Below are 13,195 nucleotides of genomic sequence, written 5' to 3'. Positions count from 1 at the left end.
TATGTTATTCATTTTTTTAAATGTTGTTTTATTTTATTGATATATTTTTGATTTTGTTACTTCAATATATTTTTTTTTGTTAAAATTTGTTCTAAGGTACCCAAATGTCTTCATTTGGTTTATAAGATGGATTTGCTTTATAATAAGAAACGTGAACATCATGTAATAAGTTATTATATAGAGAATCGTCATGTATCTTATTTGAAAAATCATTATGTTTGCACTCATTTGTATTTATATTATCATTATTACTATGTTCATTTAAATTTGCATTGTTTTTGTTAGAACCGAGTTTTACATCCTTTAAAAATTCTAAATAATATTCATGCATTTTTTTTATTAAATTTTCACTTTCTTTTTTGCTATATAATTCTTTACATATAATATTTAATTTTTTTGACTCTGCCATTTTATAAGAACGAAACCACTCTAACAATAAATTCATGGTGTAAGGGTAATATGTTTCTATATCATCTAGGCTGTTAATATTATCAAAATTTTTGTCATATTTCTATAAATTAAGAAGACATAAAAAAAAAAAAAATAGTTAACATATATTTATATCTATATATATATTTTTATTACATATTTTTCTTTTTATTTTTATCTTACATTAATTGCAATTATTTTCCAGTCAAGTTGTCCCTCATCAATTAAAGTGAAGGCTCCTAAAATCTATTTAAACAAAAAAAAAAAAAAAAAATTAAGATAAAACAAAATTGATAAAATAAATGCAATATATATATATATATATTTTCTAAATATTACCTTAACAGGAACAACTTCACCCATTTTTAAGTTATTCTTTCCAATATCTATTATATCCAATGGATCATCATCTCCAGTAAAGAAAATTTGTTGATTATCTTTTGTTTTATAATTATAAATGTGTTTGGGGTATTCATAGGTCTGTGGTAAAGCACCATAATTCCAGTAAATTGAATTATGATAATATCTTAATTTTCCTTTTTTTTTATCTTGTTTAATAACATTATATTTTTCTGTTAATTTTATTTCTAATTTAATGTAATTATATTTAGTTATTTCAACAATCATATTATATGTACCATCTTCATTCATTAAATTGAAGTTATGCCATGGTGATATAGGAATAAATTTTTCATCTATTTTTTGAAAATATGAAATATTAAAATCATCCTCATTTAAATTATTACAATATTTTAACATATACGTTTTATTTTCAATAGTAAAAATGTTATTTATTTTTTCAAATAAACTTAAATTTGAGAAAATATTCGAAATTATGTTATTATTATGAAAATTTAAGCTAACCTTTAATTCATTATTTGTTTCCAAATAGTAATCATCTTTATTTTCCTTATTTAATATTTTCTTATTATCTACGTTTATTAACATACTCTTCATTCTCCTTTTCATAAAATTTCCTAAATTATTCTTAAAAAAAAAAGTTTATTAACATATATATTTATAAATTTTTCTGAGAATTTTTTTTAATAATCTCAAAAAAAATATAACATTTATTTTTTGATATTATATTTAAAAATTAAAAAAGTTAGCACCTTGTATATAATGTTATGAGAATAAAAATAAATGAAATAATTTAATTATGTATTTTTTTTACTTTATTTTATTTTTTTTTTATATGTATCAAAACTATTAAGGTATTAAACTACAAAATATTAATAAAATTCAGTGCAAATATTATAAGTATATAATTATGTCTCAAATAATTAAATAAATATATATAAACACAATTTATGTTAATAAATTATAAAATATATACTTCTTTATTATACTTAGTTTTATAAGTATTTAATAAATATATGTAAATATAATAATAAAAAATAAAGGAAATACTTAAAAACAAACATAAAAATACAAATATGTTTTTATGCACATTAGGATAATAAAAAAATAAGAATACATATATATACTTAACTATATATTATATTTCACTTATTTTATTATGAAAAAAAAAAATAATGATTTCTCTATAAAACAAAACTTTTTCTTATTATAACTTTATTCTATCACATAATATATAAATTTAAAATATGTTCTTAATTTTCAATTCATGCATATTTGCATATTGACAAAATTAAGCATTATTCCTATACCATAAAAAAAAAAAAAATTATATTTCTATGTAAGAATAAGGTTTTTCAAAAATAAATAGAAATCTTAATTATAAAAAAAAAAAAAAATAATAAATAATTCATACATAGATTATTTAAATATAAACAAATGAATATTTAATAATAAATTCTCATATATAAACATATATATTAATACTCATATTTGTTTGATAGCATTTTTTATAATTAAAATAAAAACATAAGCTAATTTTTGTACTTTTTTTTTATGTAACTTAATTTTTTTTAATTAAAAATGTATTTCATACATTTGCAATATCTTTTAATAAAAATAATAAATTGTACATTAAATAAAATAATAATATAAGCTATGCTTTAATAATATGCCAAACTGTAACTATTAAAGTAATATGCATTGAGAATATGTTTATTTTTTATTTCTTCATTTTTTTTTTATTAAAAAAAATATATATATCAGCTAAGTATCTTATTTTAAATGCATATAAAAAGAAAAATATATATATATATATATATATATATATACATGTAAAATTCTTTTTTACTATTAATTTTTATATTCTTGTTCGCTTCTCTTTTTTTTTAAAATCATCTCACGAAGATAAAAAAAAAAATATATTATCATGATTTCATTGAAAATCTTAATTAAAACACACATTAAAAAAAAATTTCTAAGTATCAAAGGGTAAAACAACTAATATATAAAAAAAAATTGTATTACAATTTTATATGAAATTATTAGAATTACAATAAAAATATAAATATAATAAATGAAACTTATATTTAATATTTATTTACTGTTTTTTTTTTTTTTTTTTTTTTTTTATACGTGTATGTATTTTTTAATAAAGCATCTCATCCTCAATGACTTAGCCACTTTTTTTTCTCTATATAGATTACTTATTCCTAGAGGATAAAAAAAAATAATATATTTGAATATATATATGTATCATTTAAAATAAATAATTATATTTTTATTAATAAATATTATTTTATGTTATTTGGTTATTCCTTTTTTACTATTTTTATTTTTCGTATAACCTTTAGAAACGTAAAAAAGCATGTGTAATAAAACAAAAAGTTTCATTATAATATTAGATTAAAATATTTAAACATAAAAATTTTATGTTAAAAAAAAGGAATACATAATATTGAATCATAGAAATGTAATCATTACATTATCTTTAATTTAATTAAAGTATCAAACTTTCTATTAAATTTATTCATATATATAATTTTAGAAGTATAAAGAAATATCACATTATAATTTTTAACATACTTAATAAAAATTAAAAAAAGCAAAAAAATTTGGTATAACATTGCATTAATCTTCCCGTTATATTTTTCATTTCTTCATTGTTGATTTTTTGTAATTGTATTCACTAAATTAAAAAAATATAAAACGAAAATATGAAACTGATCAAATAATTCATACTATATAGTTTCTACTTAATCCGTTTTTTTTTTTTTTTTAATAAATGATTATTTTTATATAAACGATAAAAAAACAGGGGATAATAAAATAATTTTATTCGCTTATTAATTTTAAAAATAAGTTATAATTCTTACTTGGATATACTTTTTTTTTTTTTTTATATTTATATTTTTACATTTAAAAATATATTTGATCTAAATATTAAAAAATAAAAAAATAAAAACATATAAAATCATAATTTTACAAGAATTTTTTTTTTTTTTTTGTCTTTTTTATATATTTTAAAAAATTTTAAATAATTTTCTTTTATTTGTTTTTTTTTTTTTTTTAGTTTATTTAAAATGAATAACTTTTATATTTACTAAATTTAAAACTTGTATATGTTCTGAATATATATATACATACATATATATATATATATATATATAATTTTTCCTTTTTGTCAGATTAAAATGTTAAATATTGATTTATGCGAAAAAAAAAAATATTATTTAAATAAAGAAATAAAAAAATATGATTATGTAAATTTATCTTTATTAAACATTATAGATCATTGGTGTGATATTGAAACGAGTAAATATCCTATTAAAAATGAAAGAATATTAAGAAAAATCAAATTAGATATAAAAAAGTTTATATACGCCAATATTTTATATAAAACGAAAACAAATTTTAATTTATTTAATAAATTTTATAATTATAAATATAATTATGATATTAAATATGTTAATAACCAATATTTATTTGATATATGTTCTAACAGTTATAAATACTTCTATGAATTACTAAAAAGGTATTATAAAGAAAAGAAAAAATGTAATTTAAATAATTATAATGAGAATAGTGATTCTTCACTTGAAATAATAAACGAAAATAAAACAGACAATTTGAGCAACTTAAAAAATATAAAAAATGATTTGATTAAAGAAGATAAAAGTGATGATGTTAATAAAAATTTAGAGGTTTTGAATTTACATAATAATAGGAATAATTACATAGAATACACAGATGATTTCTTTGATATAAGTAATAGAAAAAGTAATTCAAACAAAAACAGACTCGTATTCACAGAATTATATACTTCAATGGTTTATTATTGTTTTTTATTAATGAAAAATAAATATTATTTTGATTTTATTTGCTTGTATTTATATTTTAAATGTTACTTTTCAATAGATGAATTAATGATAAAAAAAAATACAGTTTTGAAATTTACTTGCCATGAACATTTTTTAAATTTGTTATTTTTACTATCCAGTTTTTTGAATAATTTAGTTGAAAATGATGTAAATATAAAAAATAAGTTTGATTATAATGAACTGAAAAATTTTTATAATTTTGATATATTTAATGAAAATATTAATATTGGAAATGTTAGTAAGTTATCTTTTAATTTACTTTTAAATTTAAGAGTTCGAATTAATTTTAACGAGATAAATTATGATTTAAATATAAAAAAGTATAAAAATATTTGTAACTTTATATTATTATTTCAAAATGAGTTTACTAAAAAATATATTATGAAGTTAAATGAAATGAATAATCTGACATTAAAATATAAGCAATATATTTTTAAAAAAGAAAAAAATAACAATGATCCCAAATTTTCAAATGATAATAGTTTTCCTATAGACAACTTTTCCTTTTTATCATTAAATAACACAAATGATGATAATAGCAATAATATAAATAATTGTAATAATAATCGTTTGAGAAGTTATACAGATGAAAATTTTTCTAAAATGTACTTATTCAATAATGAGTATAATAATTATTTTAATGTAAAAGAAAAATTCTATAATAATTTTAATATATTCGATAATAATAAAGATTCGTCCTTTTACAATGAAGGTAATAACATATCTGTAAACAATAACTTTTCTATACATAGAAATAATAATAATAACACTTTTATAGTGAATAAAGATATAGATGAAAAAACTTTAAAAACAATATTTCTTGAAGAAAATAACTTAATAAGAGAATACAATAATCGTAATAATAATAACGCACTAAATATAAAGCATTCTAATTTTAACCAAATACTCAGCTTTAATATCGACGATATATATAAGGATGAACTTGAATTACATGAAATGGATTACATAAATATTAACGATTACTGTAAGAATGAAAGAGAAATAGAAAATATAAATAATGCAATTGATATATTTTATGAAGACATGAATATCTTTAATGATAATTTAATTAATTCAAATAAAAATGAAGACACTTTCATATGGTTGAAATCCTTCATGAATGATACATATGTTTTAAAAATATTGGAAAGGAAAATAGTAATAGATAAAAAAGAAAAATATAAAAACTATTTTTTAAGTATAATTAATAGTATTTATGTTACTTTACATAAAAATATAATAAGTAGTATAAATAATAGAATAGAAGAATACAGGTTTTTAATTTTAAAGAGATTTTTTTTTTTATGTAGTAAAAATTATTATAATAAATTTAATGACACTTTGAATTGGAAATATAAAATTTTAAATTGTTTACTCGGATATGAAAACGAAATATTCTCATGTTCTTATGTTAACAACAATAAAAATATAGTAGATATATATAAAGAAAAAATCCAAAATTTTAGAAATGGTTGTATATACATTAGTAAAAATATTATATGCGTGGATAAGAATATAGCTTTTTGGATAAACAAAAAGAACAACAAAATATTTCATCTTTATTTTAAGCCATTTCAAAACTACTTTTCATCTTATTTTTATCAAAAATATTTACATATATTTATTTATATTTCTAAGATAGGAACATTAATTAGATATATAAAAATTTTTATTCTTGTTTTTACAAAAATTATATATAAAAAAAAAAAATATTCAAATTCAATGAACATTTTAACAAAAAGAGAAAAGAAAGATACTAATGTTATAAATATTAAAAAAGAAGAAAAGAAAAAAAAAAAAAAAAATGATAATGATTCTTATTATGAAGAGGAAATACCATTAGGAAAGGTATTTATTTCTTTTATTAATTCAATTAGAAAATATTTATTAATATTTGAGGAAAGAATGAGAAATATTATATTGCAAGAACATATAAAAAGCCCATTAGATATATACTATAAAATTAAAAAACATACTGAATGTATAGAATTTTTAAGCTTTTTATGTTCTAGTTATACATATGGTAGTGAGATATTTTACAAAAAATATTACAAATTCTATAAAAATCCTTTTAATTATATTAATAATTCTTCTATTGAGAAATGTAAGCAGTTACACGAATACAACTATTTTTCTAATATTATATATGGTTTATCTCATAAAAATTATGAAAGGAAAAATTTAAAAAAAAGAAAAGAAAAAAGTAATGATATGAATGAGGATAACAAGATAAATGAAATACTACATAGTAAAGTAGTATATAACGAAAAAGATGATTTTAATAAATATTTATCAAAAAAAATATATATGCATAATTATAATTTATTTATTTATCCAAGAGGAAATGAATTATTAAGTTATATTTATAGATATTACTATTTATTTCTTAATACCAACAAAAAAAATCTCATAAAGTTGTGTAACTTTATTTTTTTAAGAATTATTAAACCATTTTTACATTTTCTTTATTCATATGTTTACATGGGATTAAATAAAGATTATTATTTTGAATATATTATAAATAAAAATGCATTAAATCAATTTTTTTATATTTATCATAACAATACAAAGTATTATGATAAAACATATTTATTAAATAATTCATTTATTTCTCTTCCTGTTTTTTTTAAATATTCTATTGAAATAGTTTACTATACAGGTTATATTACGTTTTGCAACTTTATATACATATTATTCTAACATTTAACCTTTTTTTTTATTATTAATAAATTTAGCTTTAATATTTTTTATTACTCTATTTTTCTAATTTTATTAATTTTTTTTTTTTTTTCAATAGGTATATTATCAAGAATTTTAAGAATGTCTAGTGAAGAAGACTTCTATTTAGCTATACCTAAAATCATACATTATAAAAACATAGAAAATGAAATATCACTAGGAAAAAAGAAAGAATATATTAAAGAGGATATGAGTGGAATTAATAACATAAAAAAAGCAGATATCGTAAAATTACTTTGCTCTTTTTCAATAAATAAAATTATAAATTTTTTAAATTTTTACAATGATTCTCATTATAAAAAAATAGAAGTAAAAAATGAAAAGTCTGGTAATGTTTTTATAAAATATTGGAATAATGAAAAAGTTTCAAAAGTTGTTTATGAAAAAACGAAAAGAAATATTAATAAGAAGTTACAGTATTATTTTTTAAGATTTTATAGTATATTAAATGATCATATAATTGATTTAAACAAAATTACAAAGCATAATCAATATATTAAAAATAGAAATGCAATACAAAAAATATCTCAAGTAAAAAAAAACGAAAACAAAAAAATATGTAAGTTGGTGAAATTAAATAGTTCAAAAATAATTAACAAAAAAAGTAGATTAAAAGAAGAAAAATGTAGATTTAAAAATATTAAGAAAATTCATTCATATAAGGATAATAATTTTAGGGGAAATGATGATCTAGAAATTAAAAAAGTGAATAAATATCAAAATAAAAGTTTTACTAGCTATGAAAATCTTTTAAATGGCATTCCTTTTGAAAATTCTTTATTAATAAAAAATATAAATGATAATTCTAATTCTAATCATTTAATTGATAATTACAATTCTAATAACTTAAATGATAATTATAATTCTGATGATTTAAGTGAATACTCCGATTTTGAATATTCTAACAATTCTGAGTATTCTAAAGAAAAATTTAATAATGATAATATTAAGAAAACATTTGATTTTTCTGCAAACATTAATTTTAGTGATTCATCAAGAACAGATAGAAGAAATGATGTTCTTGCATTTAATATAAATTATTGTGATGATGAAAAATTAGAAAATGTAGTAGAATTCAATAAGAAGAGATGGAGTAAAAATGATATGAGACTATTATATATAGAAAAGGAGGAAATGAAGCTAAAAAAATATAATAATTCTACTTTAAATGAAATTGATCATATAATTAAAGAAAAAGAAAATAAAAAATATAATAAAAAGAAAAAAAGAAAATGTAAATTTGAAATAAAAAGCATAAATTATCTTCTTTATAGAAATTTATTCATTCCTATTAATCATCATTATGATAATATAAATAAAATTCTTGTTTATTCTTTTTTAATAAATAAAAATCTTTTAATTTATTTATGTTTATTGAAGTGCTATTTATTTTGTGAAAGTGATAGGAATTATAAATTTTTATGTTCATTATTATATAATAAAAAAAATAAAGACGTAAATACAAAAAAGTTATACAATATTTATAATAAAAAAAAAGTAGTATATTATTATTTAGATAAAAATTTTTATAAAGCAAAAGATATATCAACAAAATTTTTCTACATAAATTTTCGTGTCATTGTTCCATATACACTGAGAATATTCTTTGATGAGGATATTATAAATTATTACAATAGCATATACAAGTTAACATCATTATTTTACTTTACACTAAACAATTTAAATGATATATTTTTAATCTTTTCTACTTATTCAAAACCATTTATATATCAACATATAAGCAAAGAAGAAAAGTGTAATAAAATGAATTATAATGATTTTAAATATATGCACATAATTGAAAATATAGCAAATAAAAATAATTTAAATGAAGAAAATATATATGAACAAAAATGTATAATAACTAAAAATTTATGCAATGTATTCATGACTAAAAAAAGATTTTTTAACGTTGGATTTCACAAAAAATTTTTATATTACAAAAAAATGGATAAATTTTTAGAAAATGTAAAAATATTCAACGAGATTTTAAACGATTTTAATAAAATAAGATGTGAAATGAAGCTTATAATAAATTATATTTATGACTATTTAATAAATATGAATATACATAGAAATTATTTCTTTTTTTTTCATAACATATTAAAAATTAAAAAATTTTATGATTTAATAAAATTTCATAAATCCTTTGTACAACATATATTCAAATTTTCCTTCTTATCTACCAACTTTTTTTCGATAAGTAAAATCATATTTAACATTATAAATATTATTGATATATTAAAAAACATTATGAATTCATTAATACCATTTCTTCACAACAAAACTGAGGCTAGTTTCTCTTTTATATTTGACAAAAATTTTAAAATATTAGAAAATAATATTATTATCTTAACATCAGTAGATGCACAAAATATTATTAAGAAGTTTTACATTAATAGAGATAATTTAATTATACAGATAAATAAATTTCAAAATAATAAATTAGATTATATTTATAATAAATTTTTTTTTAATGATTATTATACGTATATATTTCAAAGTGATTGTTCTTCTTAATATATAATATGAATATATATATATATATTTGAAATTTAATAATAATCATTTTAAAAAATATAATAAATTTTTTAAATTAAAAAATTATAAAATTATTTTAAAAGATAACGATGCTATGTGTTTTATATATATTAAAATTTTATGAATTAAACTTTATCTTTTTTGTATCTTTTTTTTTTTTTTTAACGGATTTTAAATTTCATGTATATTTTTCATCTTCTAGCATAAACATAAAACGAATATTCTCTAAATAAAAATATGAATTAAACAAATTGATTTCATTTTCATTTCAATCAGAAAAATTATATATATATATTTTTAATAAATAAAATAATTCTTTTAAATTAAAAAATCCTTTTAAAAGTTATACTCACAATTTGTTCGCTTTTTTTTTTTAAATTATTAATAAACTTCATAGAAAATAATAGAATTATTGTTCCATCAATACAAATATTTTTTAGTAATAATTTACAATGAATAAATTATAAATTTTATAATATCTTAAAAAATATATGCGTATAAATTATTTCTATTATTAATTTTTTTAAAGAACATCGTAGCATTAGAACAATTCTATATCATTTTTCTATAAATTTTTTATAGAATAATATTCTTATATATTTATCTACTTTTCTTTTAATAAATTAAGAAATTTATTTTTTTTTATGATATAGAATAGGTACTTTTTGGAGAGTGGGATTATCATAAATATCATATTTTGTTAGAAATTGAGGTTTTAATGGTGGTTTAATATACTGAGTTTTTTTAAATTTTGGAAATGTAATAACATTTTTCATCCTTAAATAAATTAAGCTTCTGTTTTCTTCAAATGATTTTACATGTTCTGTTCTGTATCTATATAAATCTTCTTCTTTTAATTCTTCTAACTCTTCTGGTAGTATATTAACAATTAAAATATTTTGTATAACATGAAAAGTGTATTTAACTCTTCCATTTGTTAAAGCAATTAAGCTCGTATTTTTTGAAACTTTTACATTTTCACCAGGATAATATTTGAAATTTCTTTTTCTTGTTTTTTTTTCATAATTAAATGCTATAATTTTTCTTTGTTTTACCAGCATCTGTCCTGTTTTTACATATTCACCACTTAGTCTCTTTATTCCGATTTTTGCCTTTTGCCCCTGGCCATTTGGAGAACTTCTACTTTTTCTTCTATAGGAACTAGTTTTTACCATTTTATTTCTTTTGAATATTTTAAAAAAATATTTATCTTTATCATTTTGCATATATTTATTGATATTTGTATTTATATAACAACATCTTATATTATTTATAAATACACTTTTTTTATCTGTCAAATTAAATTTATTGATATTATTCTTAAAAATATTCTTTTTAATTATTAAATTAATATTATTCATACTTGTACTTATACAACGTAGTCCTACATTACTCATAAGTATACTTCTTTTATTTAATAAATTAAAATTGTTAAAACATTGTTTTTCATTTATTTTATTAAAAATTTTTGATATCGGAAACAAAGTTATCATTTTTATTATTTTTTTACTATCTATAATTATTTACATTTTTCCAGTTTTTTATAATATTATATATATATATATATATATTTATGTTTTTTTTTAATTTTAACTTTATTACTTTTAAAAGACTATATTTAATTACAAGAAATTTTTTTTCTTTTTTTTTTTAATATTTTAAAGATAATCTTCAAAAAATTTTAAAATACTTTAATTAATTTTATACAGCTTTTTCTTTAAACACACCTTTTTTTTTTCTTGTTTAAATGAATAAATGATATTTACTATACAACTATTTTCTTTTTATATTCATTACCTTTATATTATTCTGATATTTATATTTTTATCTTTTAATAGTTTATCAAATTATTACTTTTTTTTTTTCTTGTATTTTCTTTTATTTATTTTTTTCCTTTTCTTCGCTTTTTTTTTTTTTTTTTTGAGAACGTGTGTATAATTATAATGAAATATAATTTAGTTACAGAAAGATATAAATTTTAACTTTTTTAAGAATTTTATTTTTTACAGTATTTTAAATTTATTTTATATATGAATAAATATGCACATATTTATATATTGTTATTTATAATTTTATAAATATATATATATATTTATTTTTTTAATTATTGCTTAAATTTTTTTTTTTTTTTTATTTTTTTAAAAAAGTATAATATGATTTTAAAATGCCAAAATAAATTTTAAGAGCCATTAAATTCAGAACAAGTTGTTTTTCATTTAATTTAAATAAATTTTTATGCTTGAAAACTTAGTTTTTTTTTTTTTTTCTTTTTTTTTTTTTATAAAAAAATTCTTTTTTCATTTAAATTTTTCATATTTATATTTTTAAATTTATAATTTTTTTTTTCTCTAATTATTCTTATGAATTATTTTTTCCCATTATATTTAATTAAATTTCATTTCCGATATAATAATGCATGATTATTTTGTAAAAAATAAATTTAATTTATTAAACAGTAGTTTGTTTAATAATATTTATAGAAGAGAATCTAAATATTTTAAAGAGGACGATAAAAATGATAGAAAAAAAATTAATTTTGATAAAGAAGTAAACGAAAAAATGAATAAAAATGAAGAAATTGAAAGGATGAAAAAGGATTTTCATGAGCAACTAATTTATTCTTATTACAACAATTTTAATGAAAAAGATGTAGAAGGCACAAAAGGTAAAAATAATGATATGAAGAATATATATGATTATAATAATAAAAATAAGAAAAGTATATTAAATTATAAAGGTATCAATCAAGAAAGTGAAGAAATATGTTTAAAAAATAAAGAAGCAAAAGAAGATATTCTTTATAATGAATTCAAAAAATTAAAAAACGATGTTTTAGTTTTGCAAATGATGAATGTAAATCTACAAAAACAATTATTATCTAATCATTTAATGAATTCATCAAAAGTTATACCTCAGAATATTATTATTAATAATAAAACAGAAGTTGCTTCTAATGCTATTAGTCAAATTCAAGATAATAAAAAAAGAAAAGGCTTTCTTTATCTTTTATTTAAAAAAATTTTAAGTAGTCGTTTTAATCAAATGCTTTTTGTGTCATCAATTTTTATTTCTTTTTTTTTAATTAATAAACATTGGCAGAGAGCATTAAAAGTTTCTCAACTAGAAAAAAGAATAAATTCAAATATTCTCTTGAGGAGTGTTAGACTATTTGAAGAAACCTTAGGAATAAGGAAATTAAACTACATATAATATATATATATATATATGTATTTTTTTTTTTAATATAT

At 16.6% G+C, this 13,195-nt stretch overlaps 4 protein-coding genes across 4 annotated transcripts; 2 read left to right on the top strand and 2 right to left on the bottom strand.

Annotated features, from left to right (window-relative positions):
* Positions 1–91: 91 nt before the first annotated feature.
* Positions 92–1,386, bottom strand: PRELSG_0410700 (inorganic pyrophosphatase, putative; the record flags this gene model as incomplete). Its single annotated transcript, XM_028680251.1, has 3 exons — positions 92–511; positions 613–675; positions 769–1,386. 3 exons carry the CDS (start codon positions 1,384–1,386, stop codon positions 92–94), a joined length of 1,101 nt encoding a protein of 366 aa, XP_028531766.1.
* Positions 1,387–3,980: 2,594 nt separating this feature from the next.
* PRELSG_0410600 (conserved Plasmodium protein, unknown function) lies at positions 3,981–9,926 on the top strand (the record flags this gene model as incomplete). The annotated part of the gene is made up of 2 exons (XM_028680250.1): positions 3,981–7,326; positions 7,465–9,926. 2 exons carry the CDS (start codon positions 3,981–3,983, stop codon positions 9,924–9,926), a joined length of 5,808 nt encoding a protein of 1,935 aa, XP_028531765.1.
* A 653-nt stretch (positions 9,927–10,579) lies between these two features.
* On the bottom strand, positions 10,580–11,440 carry PRELSG_0410500 (mitochondrial ribosomal protein L27 precursor, putative; the record flags this gene model as incomplete). Its single annotated transcript, XM_028680249.1, has 1 exon — positions 10,580–11,440. One exon carries the CDS (start codon positions 11,438–11,440, stop codon positions 10,580–10,582), a length of 861 nt encoding a protein of 286 aa, XP_028531764.1.
* Positions 11,441–12,359: 919 nt separating this feature from the next.
* Positions 12,360–13,157, top strand: MA (microneme associated antigen, putative; the record flags this gene model as incomplete). Its single annotated transcript, XM_028680247.1, has 1 exon — positions 12,360–13,157. One exon carries the CDS (start codon positions 12,360–12,362, stop codon positions 13,155–13,157), a length of 798 nt encoding a protein of 265 aa, XP_028531763.1.
* Between the last annotated feature and the right edge of the window lie 38 nt (positions 13,158–13,195).

The sequence above is a fragment of the Plasmodium relictum genome (assembly GCF_900005765.1).
Source record: "Plasmodium relictum strain SGS1 genome assembly, chromosome: 4".
NCBI classification, from domain to species: domain Eukaryota; phylum Apicomplexa; class Aconoidasida; order Haemosporida; family Plasmodiidae; genus Plasmodium; species Plasmodium relictum.
This window is presented reverse-complemented; position numbering and strand designations above follow the sequence as displayed.